Genomic DNA, 18540 nt, shown 5'->3' on the forward strand with positions numbered 1-18540 from the left:
AGATGGGAGGCAAGATAAAGCTTGGCTGGGTATTTCTATGGTGTGAGTGCTAAATACTTAGTTTTAATTTCGGTTTAATCAGTCTTCTGTTATTTTGGGGATTATTTCACTCATAGTCTAGCTGAGCTGTGGAGTATAGGTGCAGAACCCAGTTGCACCTGCAAGTGGTACAGCTATGTAGTGCTATTTAAACTTAATAGCTTGGTTTGCTACTGTCTCGGGATTCTTTGCTTGTTAACAGTATCATTGACCTTTTCACAGTTGCATGTTCCATGTGTGTTCTGTCGTTTAACTGCTATAGTTTGTGATACTGCTTCTCTCTTCTCAGTGTTGGCCTACCTTTCTCCTACTCAGTGCTGAAGTGTTGACAATCACTTTAGTATACTAAAAAAATAAATCACATTATTATGTTCTTTGGTGGAATTCTTTGCTGAAACTTGATTTTGGGGGTTTTGTTTTGTTGTTTGTTTTTTTTTTTTAATTTTGTACTGTTTTGTTGGGTTTTTTTGGGTTGTTTTTTTTTTTTTTTTAATTTAGTACTGTTTATATCAGATGTTATGTGAACCTGCTTACTGAGTTTTGATTTTGAATTTTCTAAGTCACCAACTTTTTTGGTGCTGTTATATCTTGACATACAGCATAAAAACGTTAATGAAAGGGGGGTTTCCAGCACTGCACACAAATACAGACAGCTTAAGTGGACTACGAGAAAACGATCAAAAATAGGTACAAGTCTATCCGATTATTGATCTTCTTCAGTTCAGTGAGCCTTTTATGTTGTCTGCAGTTTTGCCAGCTTTGCTTGCCAGGGCCTGAGTGAGTTACACAGATATACTTTTTGTTTTAAGGGGTTAACCTTATGTGTAATATCTGTGCAGTAAACAATAATTATGTGTGTTAATGGTTGCAAAGTATGCATGTACATGTGTTGTAGTCCCAAGGCTTTGCGTATATAATTATATTATTTGAATGAGTCTTAGAATGCAAATGTATTTGCTTTATATCCTTTCAAGTCTCCAGGCTTCTCATGCAAACAGCTGGAGAATGTAAAAGATTTGTGTGCACTTTAAGTATCTGTTAATTTTTTGTTGCAGTATTTCATCGAATTTACATTTATGCTTTTAAATACAATCTTTGTACAAAGGATGTATTTGCTTTGTAAATAACTGCCAATGTTTTGATACCAAGTGTGTCAGACAGCTTCAGAGTTAAGTTGCACCTTGATCTTGTAGTAATGAGCTTTGGATACATGGAAGCTGTCTCTTGCAGCAAAAACAAGTTGTGTGCTGCATGTACCGGATTGTATTTCAGGTTGAGGCACTCATATGTGAGGTCTCTCTCTCTCTTGTTTTTTAAGTATTTATTTTCCCCATATCCTTCTTCCAGTTGGATTTCTTCCATTAACTCCATTAGAGTAAGAATCTCTGTGTTTAGTCACTTTGAAGTTGTTGCACAGCAATGCTATGAGTTCTTGTGACTTTGTGTGTGATTCGTGATCTTCTATCCTTGAACGTCCCCAAAATAGTCTAGTGGGTTATAACTGATCATGTATCAAGATCTTGTTGACACTTGAGACTTGTCCTGTCTACCAATAAAGATCAGTTCAGATTTAAAGTGTGCCAGCATTCAAACAAAGCTGGACTTTTCACTGATTAAGTGCAAGTCGCAGCATTTTTGTGTCTTTAGGACTTAGTGAGTTGCTGATTCAGATTAAGTCCCAAATACTTAGTATGTGTGGAAGCATTAAATATTGAAGGTGAATATAGCGGGATGGAATCCAAATCACATTACTGAATTTTAATATCTTTATTTACCTCATTTTATTCTTCGAAGATTTGCAGGCTTTTGTCATGAAAATGAAATGCGTCATTAATACTGCTGTTTGCTACTTAGCAGATACTGTGAGGAAGATGGGGATCCATCCTTTCCTGTAAACTGAATGCATTGTGGTGCTTGTTTAGTCTTTATTGGACTACTGAAATGTCACCAATACAGGAAACTATTAGACAAAGTCCAAACCTCCTCTTTGTTTAGGTTACATGGCTTTGTTATTATATGTGTTCCCATTGTTTGCCTTTCCTAGGAAATGAGGAAAAATGTGGTTACTTTTTAATTTGTTTTTATTTTTATTTTTGTCTGATTTGATGAAGCAGTAGCCTTTGATAGACACATAATGGGAGGACTGGCAGCAGTGTTGGGTGCACACATCTTCAGCCATAAGAGGATGTGTCTACTAGAAATGTGCTTCTCTTAAGAGCAGGTTCCAGTAACTTCTTTTTCTTTCCTTCCGCTAGTGATTTTCCATGTTCCAGTATTCATTTTGTCTGAGTGCTTGGAGATTATAGATCATAGTTCTGCTGCTAGCAGTTTTCAACTTTAATGCTGGGGCAGAGTCATACCTGTTTCAGCTTCTTACACAGTCTGTTCTTGCTGAGAAGTAGAGCTCCTAAATCACCTTGGGTGTTACACAGATAAGTAGCACTTGAGAAAATAAAGGAGAATACCTGATGTGATGTGTACTTCCCAAAGCGGTGTAAGGATTGTCTGGGTTACTATGTTAATACCATTTTTACAAAAAAAAAAAATAAAAAAAAATCAACATACGTTACTGTCGCACATACTGTTTCAGATGAAGACTTTTCAGAGAACAGCATTTCCAAAGACACATTGAAACCTACAGCACTGCATAATACTTCTTTTTGCCTTCAGTTATTGGAAGCCTCCTTTGATGAGAAGAAAACGGGGCTCAGGTGTATTTTTCTAAATCTGATGACTGTTCAGTTTTGTGTTGGTTTATCTTTTAGAACTTCAAGTTGCTTACTTGGGGAGACATACTTTAGTTCTGGTGGAGAAAACGGAAAATGCTTTTGCATTTGGTTAATCATATGTCCAATTAATTACACTTAAGCTATATCAGATAGTTTTGTGTTTAGAAGAGTAAGGTGCTAAAATTTTGCCTTTAGCTGCCTTTTACATAGATACAGCTTTTGGGTTTTTTTTATCACATGGATTTTTGTCCTCTGCTCTATAGAAATTAGAAATACTAGTGCAATAATATAAAAAAGAATATGATATACTTGTGAATGAAATCCACTTACTATTAGCCAGCATAGCACACTCAAAAGCTAGTACTTGGAATATGCAGATGGAATGCCTTTGCTAAGTCAGGTAGTCTTGCTTTATGCTACATTTTTGCTACTGAGAACACCTTAAAAATTTGGTGTTAATGCAGTGGAATTTTATGTATTACATATTTTTCAAACATAAAACATTAGGTAAATATCAAACAAAAATTAAACATACTGGTTCAAAGCTCAAAGGCTTGTAGTCTTACCAGTGATGAAGCCCAATGGAAGCTTACATTCATGAGTGGGTACTTTTAGTATGTGAAAAATGTTTGCTACTTAATTATAGGCATTGCTACTAATGCAAACAAATCTTATCTGTGCTGTTACCTGTAGTAACTTACTCTTTCATGTTTGTCACACCTAGACAGAATTCTTTTCCAAAATGCTTATTAATTATCTTAAACCATATAGCATTGCTGAACTTTGTTTTTTTACTTTTTGCACATCTCTTTGTGTTTCTTTTGAGATCAAATTTTATATTAATATACTCACCAGGATATATGATAGGCTTGCTGAATTGTAATTCAGTCTTGTCTTCTGTACTTTCTGTCTTAGTGTTAATATAATAAAAGTGAAAGTTTTGTGTTTCTTACACTTTAGAATAAGCTTCATAATATTATCTTTGGATTTGAGTGCAAGCTTGATTAGCACCAAGTTGTTTGATGCTGGGTGTTGAGTAGCAAAGCTCTTACCTATTGAAATGACAATTAAGTCTTTTCATAAAAATGCAAATATTTTGTGTTTTCCATATAGTGTTCAGACCTTCAGGCTTTATGAAGTATCATTAAGAGCAGAGAAAAATTTGGGTTATCTGTTTTGATCTGAAACAATAATGAAATAGTTGTTCAAAGTAACTTGAAAGGTAATCTTGTAAACATTGACAGAACCAAGAGCTACCATATTTTGGCATTTATACAATACTACAGAATAGTAAGGAAATACTACAGAATAGTAAGGAATCACAGACTGTCAGTCTATATACCTAACAAACGTATTTTAAAATTTTAATTCATCTTCAAGGATTTTAACATAGCTTGATGAAGATTAATTCACTGGATGTTGTATATAGTTCTGTTTACTGTAAGTTGTTTGGAGAATTCTGTTTGCTGGATAAGCAGCATGCTGAGACATTGATTGAGACATCTGATGCAGAGGGTTGACCAGTGTACAGGGGGGTTGTACAGGGGGGTTGTACAGGGGGGTTGGAGGAATTTGATTGCTTAAGCAAAGGTATTGTCTGTACCTATCATGCCTACTAAGCAGAACAAAAGCACTAGCTATTGATAAGGAAAAGCAGACACCGGGTTCTATTGACAAGGAAAAGCAGACACTTGGTTCTATTGACAAGGAAAAGCAGACACCTGATTCTACTGTTAAGGGGGAGAAGCAGGTGGTTGATGGCTGGGACCAAACCCTAAGGCCATACGTGAAGACTAAAAGGTGAAAAGTTCAAGAAGAGGAAGACTCATTTGCTTCATCTTGAAGACCCCTACCCACAGGAGGAAGACTCATTTACTTCATCTTGAGACCCCTGCCCATGACCAGAGGGGGCACTGCGCAGGCGCAAAGGACCTTCTAGCTCACTGTAGTATGAAGCAGGGATAGGACATGAATATGTATAGGCGTATGGTGCAACCATATAAATGTAGAGGGTGATAGCGGAATAGACTCCACAACTTCGTTGAAGTTGTAAAGTAGGTATGCTTTATTCAGTTGAAGACGCACGGGGGGATTGATCCTCCAAAAGGCATGCGTGCATCAGTGTTGTTTCCCTCTACATTTATCCTCTAAAGTTACAAGGTTGCACAATACGCCTATACATATTCATATTCTATCCCCGCTTTGTATTATAATGACCTAGAAAGTCCTCTGCGCCTGCGCAGTGCCCCCTCTGGTCATGGGCAGGGGTCTCAAGATGAAGTAAATGAGTCTTCCTCTTGTGGGTAGGGGTCTTCAAGATGAAGTAAATGAGTCTTCCTCTTCTTGAACTTGTCACCTTTTAGTCTTCACACATATGGTCTTAGGGTTTGGTCAGTGCCCCAGCCATAAACCATCTGCTTCTTCCCATATCTGAGGTCTGCTTTCCCTTATCAATAGCTACTTATCATTATAATCAGGTGTCTGCTTATCAATAGGACCAGGTGTCTGCTTTTGCTTATCAATAGGACTTGGTGTCTTTGTTCTGCTTAGTAAGCACTTACAACAGACAATACTTTGTCTAGGCAAGTAAATTCCTCTAACGCAAGCAAATTCCTCTAACCCCCCCTGTGCAACCCCCATGTACATTGGTCAACCCTCTTCATCAATCCCCCCTTTTTCTATAAAGTTAGTAAATTCTTTTACTATATTATTTATGACAGAGTTATCCATGTTCCTTCTATCTATTTCTGAAGTGATCTTGATATACATTGTATTATGCAAGGTACAATCATTAAAATGAGTAGTACTATAACCAACATTAGAAGGCCTTGTTTAAGTATTTCCCTGAACCATCCAGTAAATCCTAGATTATTTAGCCATTCATCCAATCCGCCTCCAACAACTCTTAAGCTCTTGCATGTTTTCCTGCAATTTTCGGAGCTTAGAATGAATTGATTCAGAATGGTCAGATAAGTTCATGCAGCACATACCTTTGAAATCCTCACAACCATGTCCATGGGCCAATAATAAAAAGTCAATAGCTGCTCGGTTTTGTAAAGATGCATGTCTTACACCGTCTGTGTCTGTGGCAAGCGAGGATATCACATCTGAAGTTATATTTAATTGCTTAGCCGCCCAACATGCCAAATGATGTATATCTGCCAATGCTTTTCCTGCAGCTACACTTGGTACAAATAATGCTGCCAGAAATCTTGCTGTGTGATTCCAGATTCTCAAAGTGGAATCGCAGTTCGGGCCTAATTGCCCAATGGATCGTTTGTGTCTGCGAAGGCTATCCTTCATATCCTGGACTAAATGCCTTTTGGAGGCTGCAAACAGGGACAATTTACCTAGATAACATGGTCCTCCAAAGGGTTTAGAAGGAATTCCTGGCCATGCATCGTCTCCACATATCAAGAAATATCCTGGGGGTAGAGCTTTAGGATATTCATCACTGTACTGTAACATTGGAGATGATCCTGAGCAGTAAGCGGTTATATTATGATACCATGTTTTCTCGCTAGTCACTTTGGTCTCAGGGACTCTGCTTGACCATGTATTAAAAGTTATACAGCTCTGATTAGCTTTGTCAGATCCCAGATGAACAGCATCACTTAGGCTTAATTTTTTCTTTATTACCCCTTTCAAGGGCTAATACCAAGGGATCCTGGGGTGGTATTATCCCACAGGCTCTTTGCCATTCCAGGTGGTTTTGGAGAGTGAAGAACATATCTGCATATGATACTTCATCCCACTTCCCTTCCCTTCTTAAAAATAACATTAATTGTAACATAGTATTATAATCCCGTGTCCCATTAAGTGGCCACTTCACCCCGTCTTCTAATTTGTAGAGAGGCCACCATTGGTTACAGTACTTAATCAGGGTTTTCTTATTTTCTGAGCCCTCAGGCCCTGTAATTTTTTTCCAGTTTACCAAAATACACCCTAAGGGGCTCTTTCTTAATATTTCTTTACTTTGGTTTATTCCCATTTTACTTTCTCCTTTGTAATCACATCTCCTCAAACTTTTTGATACTTTTACAAACACGTTCTCAGGTTTTTCTCACTTCCCGAGAACTCCTCAGGACTCTGTGGCTCCACCACAGGTCAATCCACTTATCTTAGTTCCAAGAAATGGCCAGCCAGAAATCTCTGATTATCCAGAACAATATCTAGCCCACCGGAATTTTGTGTGACTAAAATAACAAAAAAAAAAACAACAAACTTTGCAGTAGACACGTTGTCACCACATACAGTTACAGTCACACAGCCACAATATCCACGTGAAATGCAGCCACGCTCCCACAAGGCACACAGCCACAATGCCACCGGCATGTCCACTTAGCTCCCACAAGGTCCACAATGCCACCGTCACGTCCACTTAACTCCCACAACGTCCACAATGCCACCGTCACGTCCACTTAGCTCCCACAAGGTCCACAATGCCACCGTCACGTCCACTTAACTCCCACAACGTCCACAATGCCACCGTCACGTCCACTTAGCTCCCACAAGGTCCACAATGCCACCGTCACGTCCACTTAGCTCCCACAACGCCACACACAGGACAACTTCCACAAGGCACACAGCCACAATACCACCGTCACGTCCACTTAACTCCCACAAGGTACCCACACGGAATGCCACCGTCACATACAGTTACACTCCCACAATACCACCGTACACTTCACTCCCACAAGGCACACATAGAATCTTTTCTTGGTGTCTGGCATGAAGCTAGCCAACATAGGAGGGGCAGTTGCTCCCTCCCCTAATTTTAAACTACCTTTAGTTACAAACAAGACACTCAAGACAACAGACAGGAAACATAAACACTTCGTCCGTCTCTGGCCGCTCTCCTCGTGGAGAATACAGAACCACGGATTAGGACTCGCACTCGTTTCGCAGCTATGCCACGTCTCAGTCATACAAGGGTACACACGGCATCCCATACATTCACACAGCGGTTTCGCTTACCCTCCTCTTGGCTCCCGAAATCTGAGATGCAGCCAAAACCTGGAACTCGCTTAGTTTACGGCAGCCCCTGCTGGGGAGTTTCTGAACTCACCCGACCCACCACCAGGGTCGCTAGCGGCCGCTCTGTCGGTCGGCGAGTCCGTTTGCAAGCCCTACCTACCAAGGGGAGCTACTCTGTGCGCCAGACGTCTCTGCGCGCCTTACCAGCAGCCCCGGGTCAAGCGTACGACTTATAGACCCCCAAAATTACTAAAATAAATTTCAAGCATACCGTTTTTCCGCAGCCGGCACAGGTTTTTGTCTGTCCCCGCAGTGAGCAGACGAGAAGCGGCGCTCCTCCAGGCAAGCGGCCTGGGGCACCCAGGATATCCGTCTCCCAGCCGGTCCTGCAGTCGACAGAGATCTCCTGCCTGGCTCGCCAAATTGATAGCGGAATAGACTCCACAACTTTGTTAAAGTTGTAAAGTAGGTATGCTTTATACAGTTGAAGACGCACGGGGGATTGATCCTCCAAAAGGCATGCGTGCGTTAGTGTTGTTTCCCTCTACATTTATCCTCTAAAGTTACAAGGTTGCACAATACGCCTATACATATTCATATTCTATCCCCGCTTCGTATTATAATGACCTAGAAAGTCCTCTGCGCCTGCACAGTGCCCCCTCTGGTCATGGGCAGGGGTCTCAAGATGAAGTAAATGAGTCTTCCTCTTCTTGAACTTGTCACCTTTTAGTCTTCACACATATGGTCTTAGGGTTTGGTCAGTGCCCCAGCCATAAACCATCTGCTTCTTCCCATATCTGGGGTCTGCTTTTCCTTATCAATAGCTACTTATCATTATAATCAGGTGTCTGCTTATCAATAGGACCAGGTGTCTGCTTTTGCTTATCAATAGGACTTGGTGTCTTTGTTCTGCTTAGTAAGCACTTACAACAGACAATACCTTGTCTAGGCAAGTAAATTCCTCTAACGCAAGTAAATTCCTCTAACGCAAGCAAATTCCTCTAACCCCCCCCTGTACAACCCCCATGTACATTGGTCAACCGTCTGCATCAAGGGAAACAACACTGGGGTACGCATGACTTTGAGGAATTATCCCCGTGCGTCTCAGCGCTGAATAAAAAGCATACCTACTTTACAACTTTAACGAGTTGTGGAGTCAATCCGCGCATCACATCGATTGAAAGTTACATTGGCTCATTCTGTGGAGTTTGACTAGTCAGTCCAGAAATATATACAGTTTTTTTCTACATACAAATGAACTGGGCTCACCATCTTTTCATGGAGTGGCTTCAGAAATACCTGGTTTTCTACCCTGGAAAATCAAGAGTAGTTTTTAAATGTGCTTAGAGTGCAAGATAACATGTGCCCTGCATTGGGAACAGAAGCTGGCTCCATTTCAGTTTTAAACGAGGGTATTCTGAATGTCACAGTAAGCTAGCGCTAAGGGACTTGGACTTAGGAAGAGCCAGCTTGACATAAATGAGTGTTCATTTGACAAACAGGATCTATTACTGCTTTTCTGAATAAGTGTTGTCTTTTAATGTCTGCTATCATGGTGGTGCTGCTTTGGATCAAAGTTTCATAGTACTTTAAAGCTAGACCTTTATCATGAGGTGATTTGTACTTTTTCAGTGGGAAATTCTGAAGTACAGTTTAAAATATATGAAGGTTTTATGTGCCTTGAAGCATTAACCCTCACTGCTGTCATTGGTTCTGAAGCAGCATTGACTGAATCACTTACAAAAGAAAGGTGTGTATCTCTGCCAAAATAGCCATGTAGAAAGCAATTCCTAAACTGAGCATTGTGACCTAAATGGTGTCTTAACTGCTGTGAGTTAAGGGACACTGTGGTATTTTGATATTGCTCCCTGAAGTAAGATTAGAGCTATGGGCTTGTGCCCATACACCAGAGTTAAGTAATTCTTCAGGAAGGAGTGCCAAAGCGTCATTTGCGCAATGGAACATTTTGAAGAAGTAAGTTACAAGGAAGCAGCTGCTGTTTTTCTTTTGCTCACTTCTTAATATATAAATTCATATTAGGAGTAACTTAAGGCATTGCTTCTTCCATACACAGAATGTGGCCTTGGAAATGGTCCTCTAGTCTTTAGCTTAATATAAACCAGAAAAATTATTGATCAGTGTACTGAGGGAGGCATTGTACTTTAAGGCTTCAGTTGGTGCATAATGTCTAGTGAAAATTGATAGGTGGAGCAGTAGCTAGATAGCTTTCCAAATTACAGCTATGTGAACACTTCACAGGAAGGTCATCACTGCCATTTGAAATTCAACAGTGCTTTTATGCCTTGTTTTATTTTATTTTATTCCTGTTGATAGTTATACCACCACAGCAATTTCAAAGCAAGCCTCATGTATGTTTCACTGTCCAGTGAGATCATCTTGGTGGTGACAGATTGGGCACTTGATCCCAGGCCTTATTTGAATATATGAAGTTACATATTGAAGCATCCTCACAGAATTAAATTATTCTGGTGGCATGTAGTTAAGGGGAAGAGTAAAGAGTTTCTGGCTCTTACAGAGCCTTTATATAATATGGGGATGAGGTGAAGACACAGGAATGACAGGACACACAACTTGACAAAGGTCTTGATGCTGATTTTGTAAGAAAAAAAGTATAGGGTTTTGTCAAAGGTCTGGATCTCTTCCATCATCTTTGCTGGAGGGCTGCCTTCAATGGAAGGTGGAGGGAACAAGTATCCACTAGATTAGATGAAGGAGAATTAAGGATTGTGAAGATTCTTGTCACCTGGGAGAGAGGAGTCCTTGATGTAGAGAATTTGACTGCTAGAAAGTCTAGCAATGTAAGTTCTTGTGCCCCTGAAGAGTAAAAACCAAGGGATATAGCCTACTAATAAAGCAGTTAAAAGCAGTATTGTATTTTATTTTTATGTAGTTAATCATGGGGCAGTGACAAAAATATTCAGGTGACACAAATATCAGAAAGCTTACTGACTAGTTACTTACTGCTGAGCTTTTTTGCCAAACCTATGAACTTGTGGAAGTAATTGCTGAAGTACAGAGAGCACAGATTTACTGACTATTCAACTTTTAACAGCAGCAAATGCAGAGACAGTATTTTCTTCAGATCAGTTTGAGTAGTTCTGTCTTTTATTTTAGAAATAAAAACATTCAGGATCTGGTGGTTCTATTTTTGAATGATAAGCTAGAATCAGTCCATTCAGCTGTATTATAATGTTTTAGTGCTTTAACAAATAGGAAGGTTCTCTGAGGCAAAGGGCTGTTTGACCCTTGCCCTCTTTTCACTTCAGGTAATAAGGAAACTCACTGAGTTTGGCTTAGCTTTTTGCTTGTAGTTTTGCTTGTCTTTATTTCCTCCCTCAGTACTTAAATAAATAGTGATCACATGATAACTAATCATGTATGTAACAAATTACACATGGGAGCATGTGCAATCTTTTTTTTTTTTTCATGTTTCAAATGCAGGAGTGAAAGTGTTAAGAGACACTATATGTTTGTATTTCAGTGTAAACATTTAATGCAACTTGCATAGCTACTTTGTTCTTAAGACCAAAAAATCCTAATCTAACAAAACTAAGAAGTTAGCTCATATCTAATTTTGTCGATATACTTCTTTAAGAAAATAAAAATTGCAATGCAAAATGTGATTAGATCACATTTACTGTTTCTTGCATGCACCCTAGAAGCAAATTTTTAGGTTTCTATTATGCAAAGTGCTATATAAGCATACAGCAAGTGATATTTCCCACCTCAGTGTTCACATTTACATACAAGCAAGTGTTTGTGCGATATATAGGAATGATTCGTGTCAGCATCTTAGGAGTCCTTGTCATCATTGTACTTTGGGTGGAATCGAAAATCCTTGAAATGATTGTACATGTGTAGAATCTATAAGAATGATCAGGTTATGATAGATGTTCCTGTCAATACAATGATGAAAGAGAAGAAGAAACAAAGGAATAATCCTTCTTAATCAAATGCTTTGGTACTAAGGGGTACTTTGTGTAGCTACTTGAATGTCTCAAATGCTTTGCTAATTAAAGGGGTACTTTGTTTAACTGCTTGAATGCCTTAAGGGGGTTAGGTAATCAAGAGATACATCCTGTTACAGGATGAGGTGAAACTTGGGTACTGAATAAGTAACTATATAAGAAATGGAATTGAGGGGGCTAAGATGGTGGTTAAGCTTGTGATAAACATCCTCTGTTAATGTATTACCAAGGAATTCAGTAACTTTTAAAGAAGTTTCTTCACCCGAAGATAAGACCCCAGCAACAGGAGGAGAACAATGAAAAGGAACCACTTCGATATTCGGGTGAAGGAGACGACAGGATTGGCTGAAACCCAAGACCGAGGAGTATAAGAGACTGTACCCCAGAAATCTCGGTGTGCGTCTTGGGTGGAGCGGAGACTCCCCGGCGCACCCAGAGCTGCTTGCTTATTGCCTCTCGATATTAATCAATTGTAATAAAAAATTAATTAAATCAGATCATGGTCAAGATGGAATTTTTATAACGTTGTAGAAATCAAATTGATCTGAAAATAGGATCCTCCATTGAAAATATACATCATATTGTTTGAATAAAAAAGTAGGATTTAAATGAAAAGTACAATAAACCAATTGTTAAGGAAAGTTCAAAATCTGTCCCTTATGGAGAAAAATGGATAAGGAACAGTGGTAAAGAGTAATGAACTATGTAGATGTATTCCCAATTCAAGAATATACACATTCTTGCTAATAGTGCATGGTGCATAAGATTAAGATTGTTATTTTAATGGCTCTCTAATGATGGCTTTCCTTGTTAATGGAAATGGTAGTACTTCTGAGATATCACAGTTTCAGTGTCTATAAAATGGGTATAAAAGAGTATGCTTTTTATCTTTTGAAAGCTAGATTATGTGTGGTTTAAGAGCAAGAACTCTATAACCATTTCATCCAGTCAGTACTTCCTCTTAAAAATGAAAAACTATTTTGCCAAATTATGGTACTTGTGTAATGTGGTACTTGAGGTGTGTTATGAGCAGTTTTTGAATTTTGGAGGTGACCTCTGTATTTCCAGCAAAAACTAGGTTCCAAAATATACCTTTTCAAGCAGGGAAAGCTAAATGAGCATTGGACGAGGTTCGGGTGTATCTGCAGGAGTTGGTACTGTTCGAAGGGTTTCCTGGTCTTCAAAGGACTGCGGCAGGGATGTTCAGTACCTGCTTCTCAGTCTGAGGGTTGTGCTGTGGCAGTTTATGATTGTGAGGGACCAGGTATGGATATCCAGTGTTCTTTTTCAGTCCTGGGAGTATATGTTGCAACTAAAAGGTATTAAGAGGAAACAAGTGGAGAGAGGAGAAATTACTTTTACAAATTTGTGCTACTGTGCCAGAGGTGATACTGGGCTCTGAAATGCTTTTGCCTTTTGCTGAACCAAGACAAGTTCAGAACTGTAGGATTTTCATATGTGGAGAGAGTTCTGTTTGCAGTTCTTCTTTCCCTGACTCTAGTTCTGTCAGAGGAAGGCAAGAAGGTTAATTTTGTGTGAATTTAGTAAGTTTCCTATTTGAAAATAGTGCAGCCTAACAGGCCTACAGTCTAATACCTGGAGTTTTGTTCTGAGAGCTGTACAAACACAGGGCAAAGAGATAATGTCCTTCAGTTTAAGTGCTTTTAGCATTTAAATAAAAAGTTTATAATAACTATTTTTATTTCCTGAAAGTGCTTTCTGGGAATTATTAGGTTCACTATAACCTGTTTTCATAAACCGAGGGCACTCTAAATCAAAGTTGAAGCTATTTGTTTAAACGTATAGTTCATGAAAGTCTACACTGTTTTCAATATAATTTATTTTTCCTTCATTTGTATAGTGCATTAGTGGTTTTAAGTGCAGTGGTAAGTAAGCCTGTATATAAGGAATAAGGACATAAAGTTCCTGGGTCCTTGGCTTACTCGATATGCATGTGTAGATTTCCTTTTTCTACTTCATCTCTTTGTTTCACGCCACCTTTCCAAAGGTTTCCTTTGTATTTTATCCCTGAAGTATGTATCAAATGGAATGGTACTGGCCTTCAGTTTTACTTTTCAAAATGCAACACTAGCAATGAGATTGAAGTTGGGTTTTCTCTGCTTTAAGAGGAGATGCAGAGTTATAGATAATGCTTGGAAGATCAACTTCCAGTTCCTTGCTGAAATTACAAAACCACATTTTACTTTCTACCTGAGACCTAAACACATTCTTTATATTCCAATACAAAAAATTGTACTTCTTGAAGTGGTATACTTGCTTTTAGCTAAGTTAACCAAATGGTTATTGTTCTGCTTAATAACTGTTCGTTTTAGAGGAAGCTTCAGCATGTGAACCTGTGAAATGTTCATTTTGCCATTTCTGCACTCTTAGAGGTGGTGGAAGAGCTAGCAAATGTGTTGCTTGTCTTATTGTTTGTAAAATGAGAACCATATGAACTGTTTCAAAATTTCAAGGAGGTGATCCTGCCCCTTTATTCTGCTCTCGTGAGACCTCACTTGTAGTATTGTGTACAGTTCTGGTGTCCTCAACATAAAAAGGACATGGACCTGTTGGAACAAGTCCAGAGGAGGGCCACGAGAATGATCAGGGGACTGGAGCACCTCCCGTATGAAGATCGGCTGAGAAAGTTAGGGCTGTTTAGCCTGGAGAAGAGAAGGCTGCGTGGAGACCTCATAGCAGCCTTCCAGTATCTGAAGGGGGCCTATAGGGATGCTGGGGAGGGACTTTTCATTAGGGACTGTAGTGATAGGACAAGGGGTAATGGGTTAAAACTTAAACAGGGGAAGTTTAGATTGGATATAAGGAGGAAATTCTTTCCTGTTAGGGTGATGAGGCACTGGAATAGGTTGTCCAGGGAGGTTGTGAATGCTCCATCCCTGGCAGTGTTCAAGGCCAGGTTGGATGAGGCCTTGGGTAATATGTTTTAGAATGAGGTGTTCCTGCCCATGGCAGGGGGGCTGGAACTTGATGATCTTAAGGTCCTTTCCAACCCTAACTATTCTATGATTCTATGATTTATGTTTATATTCTGGTTCTTTATTTTTTAGGTTTTTGCTGATTGGTACCTATTAGCAGGGTCTTCGTTACTTCTTCAGTATAGTTTTTTTAAAAGAGTATATAATTAGTGTTTTTCTTCACAGGGAGAAGAGAATTTATTCAAAGATTAAAACTTGAAGCAACCTTGAATGTGCATGATGGATGTGTAAGTCACTTTCGCTTGTTAAAATATGTTAAATTGTGATTTTGTTGCCACAGTAATATTTCCTCAACTTAAAAGTACAAATACCATATATCAAAACTGAGCTGTGAAACACTGCTTGTTGAGACCTGCATCTGAATTCTCTAGATACTTTTATTCTTAAGCCTCTGACACTTTACCTTTGAAGCAAAACAAAATCCCATTCCTGTACCTTAACACTGTAGCCCACTGCTGAATGAATTAATCTTCTGTGCCAGGAAAACACATGTTTATCTTTTCAGTTAGAACTCACCTTAAATCTTTAAATGGAATCTTTAATAGTTTTGTGCTATGTTTATTTTTTTTTTTACTTTAAAGCTACATTAGTATTTTGAATGATTTATTCTCCAAGTCTAAAAAGCAGATTATCAGTTACTTCATGCTTATTTAAAGAGACAATAAAATCTAAAATTGCCATCCAGAGGGGACCTTGACATGCAGGAGGGGTGGCCAGTGCTAAGCTCATGGAGTTCAACAAAGCAAAGTGCAGGGTCCTATACCTGGGTTGGGGCAATCCCAAGCACAGCTACAGGTTGGGCAGAGAAGAGGTTCAGAACAGCCTCAGAAGGACTTGGAGGTCTTGGTTGATAAGAAACTGAACGTGAGCTGGCTTCAGTGTGTGTGTGCTTGCAGCCCAGAAACCGTCCATGTGCTGGGCTGCATCAAAAGGACACCACCAGCAGATCAAAGGAGTTGATCCTGTCCCTCTACTCAGCTCTTGTGGGACCCCACTTGGAGTACTGTGTGAAATTCTGGTGTCCCAACATAATGAGGACATGGAGCTATTGGAGCAAGTCTAGAGGAGGGCCACAGGGATGATAAGGGGGTTGGAGCACCTCCCATACAAAGACAGGTTGAGAAAGTTGGGGCTGTGCAGCCTGGAGAAGAGAAGCTGCGTGGAGACTTCATAGCAGCGTTCCAGTATCTGGAGGGAGCCTGAAAGAGTTCTGGAGAATATCCCTTATGAAGAGTCTGTAGCAACAGGGCAAGGGGGAATAGGTTTAATCTTAAACAGGGGAACTTCAGGTTATATATAAGGAAGAAGTTCTTTAGTGTGAGGGTGGTGAGGCATTGGAACAGATTGCCCAGAGAAGTGGTGAAAACTCCACCTCTGGTGAAAACTCCAACTCTGGCTAGTTTGGACAGAGCCTTGGGTGACATGGTCTAGGGTGAGGCGTCCCTGCCTTTGGCAGAGGGCTGGAACCAGATGCTCTTAAGGTCCTTTCCAATCTGAACCATTCTGTGAAAAAAAGCCTTCCCTGAAAGACAGTAACATAACTTGAAATATTAAACATTTACTGAAAGTGGTCCAAATACTGAAAGTTGTATCCTACTAGGTACAGGGCAAAGAGATTGCCATATTGTCTGGCAAACAGCAGAAATTTTTTATGCTTAAAGCATTGTCTTTGTTGCACAAGATACCTGAAAAGTGAAAGGATACTAGATGTGCTATAAAAAGTGTAAATTTTCTGCTTTAATGTGTATTTCAAAAGATGCTCAAATGTAAAGACTTATATTGAGTTACTTGCACTAGTAGGTTTAAATTAAGGTGTGTTATAATTGTTAATTAGCACAGTACTTTTGAAGGAAAAGTGTTAATAAAATCTAGCCTTTTGGCTTGAGATCAGAAGTATGATTTTTGACTTACATATGCTTTTGAGGGACTACAAAGGCTGGAAAAGGCAAGGATTAGAATTGTTGTATGTAAAAATTCAGCTGCTTTTGTTGTACTGGCTACCATTAAGTTTAACCTTCTGGTACAGATGATGTTTGACTTAAAACAAAAATCAAAGCATTAATTGCCCAGTCTTTTTCAGGAAATGTTTTAAGAATGACAGTGTAAGGTCTCTTCAAGCCCAAACTATTCTATGATTCTATGTATAGAAAGTTATTTATCAGGTTTTGTGTTAAAGATTGTAACTGTGACTTTTAATATAGAATTTCTTTTCTATACTTAAGCTGAAATTTTTCAATTTGCTTTGCCTGAAGTTGGTTGGGGTGTTTTAATAATTTTTATTTTGTAAAAATAGTCAATCTTGCTTGTAACACAGGGGACATGACAACAGTATTTATTCGCTGCTAGTTAAAAATTGGCTGAATTTGTTCTCTATTTTGGTTAACCTCCTCTGTGTCATGTAACAGAGATTGTAAATTTGGTGTTATCTGTTTGGTATTGCTTGGGCCTACCTGGTGAATAATGTATTTGAAAATTCATTTTGAATTGACTGCACTAGATTTTAAAGTATGCTTTAACATGTGGCCTAACTTCATTGGTTTAGTGGGTGGAAAATTTTTAAATTGTGAACTTGTAGCACTATGCGTAGGTGTTTAAAATAGTGCTACAATTTCAAAACTGTCTTTAGAAATTAAATTTGCTCAGAACTATCCACCTTTAAAGAATGGAGTATTACCTCCATTAGTAGGACTATTACCTAAAGAATAGGAGTTCTTACCTCCTATTTACTATGTGGGGTTTTTTTGAGTATTTTCTATAGCTAACAGCAGTTCAGTAGAATTTCTTACTTCTTGCTTAGAAAAAAATAATCTGTGAAATAAAAGTAATTGAAATTACAATGCTCTTGCTGGTTAAAATGCTTATGCCATCAATGGTAAATGATCATGACTAATGTCTTCCCCCCTCCCCAGTTGCTGAATCAGCATGTATTTCATATGGGAGGAATTAATGCCATAGGTGTCTTCATAAGGTGTTTCTGGATTTGGTTATCTTGGCATGGTTGTTTTTTTCCGGAGGACTGGAAGGTGGGGCTTAGCTTGTTTTTGGGGGCTTGGGTTGTGTTTTTAAGTTAAAAAGATTTGCATTCTTCTGTTGAATAAGTTGTGACTTGTATTTTCTATACAAAGCAAGCTGTGTAATTGGACCTTGGACAACTTAAGGCAAGAATATTTTTTTTTTTCTAATTGAGGATAAAAGTAAATTCCAACTTCCTACATACCATTTGATCTATGTTACACGAAAGAGATCCTGTGGGAAATAACTATGTATAATCATATTTGGGTATCTTTGTAAGGAATAGTTCTATTAATTACTTCAAGTGTATTTGCTTATGTAGCAGTAATATTACCCTACTACCTTTTTGTTTTGAGTATTTTCATCTCTGAGTTTAGGTACCGTTGTCTTTGAAATAGTACAATTTTCCACTTCATTTGAAGACACAGTTTCTAGCAATAGTATGTAAAGTAATTAAATCAGTTTCCTGAATCACTGATGTCTGCTTGTAGCCTTCCAGGGATCTTATTGAAAGATCCACATTGTTCAGTTCAGTGAGGTTATATGGATGCCAGAAGTTGCCATTTTCCATGTATACTCTAAAGGAAGCATAAGATGATGATGGAATCTAGAGTTAGGTGAAATGCTTTCTGTATGAAGTCACTAAATCCAAGGGAGAAATGTTGGAATAGAATCAATTTGGGCCAGCAGCGATGAAGTGGGAGGAAAATAGAGGGAAAAACAATTCTTAAGTTATATCAAATTGGAGTAAATATATTGCTTGTTTTTTCTCCCAATTCTGTTCCCATGAAAGCTGAG

The 18540-nt window shown here is 38.8% G+C and overlaps 1 protein-coding gene across 6 annotated transcripts in view; it reads left to right on the plus strand.

The window, feature by feature from the left end:
* Positions 1–18540, plus strand: part of DCAF6 (DDB1 and CUL4 associated factor 6) — a 92069-nt gene that overhangs the window by 6847 nt on the left and 66682 nt on the right. For all 6 annotated transcript variants that reach the window (XM_061355062.1, XM_061355063.1, XM_061355064.1 and 3 more), the window contains exon 2: positions 14896–14957. In XM_061355062.1, coding sequence (XP_061211046.1) covers positions 14896–14957 — 62 coding nt within the window. The remainder of the gene's footprint in view (positions 1–14895; positions 14958–18540) is intronic.

Source organism: Neopsephotus bourkii, unplaced genomic scaffold (genome assembly GCF_033783945.1).
Source record: "Neopsephotus bourkii isolate Nb327-2 ecotype Australia unplaced genomic scaffold, CSIRO-AGI_Nbou_v1 NB_771, whole genome shotgun sequence".
NCBI classification, from domain to species: domain Eukaryota; kingdom Metazoa; phylum Chordata; class Aves; order Psittaciformes; family Psittacidae; genus Neopsephotus; species Neopsephotus bourkii.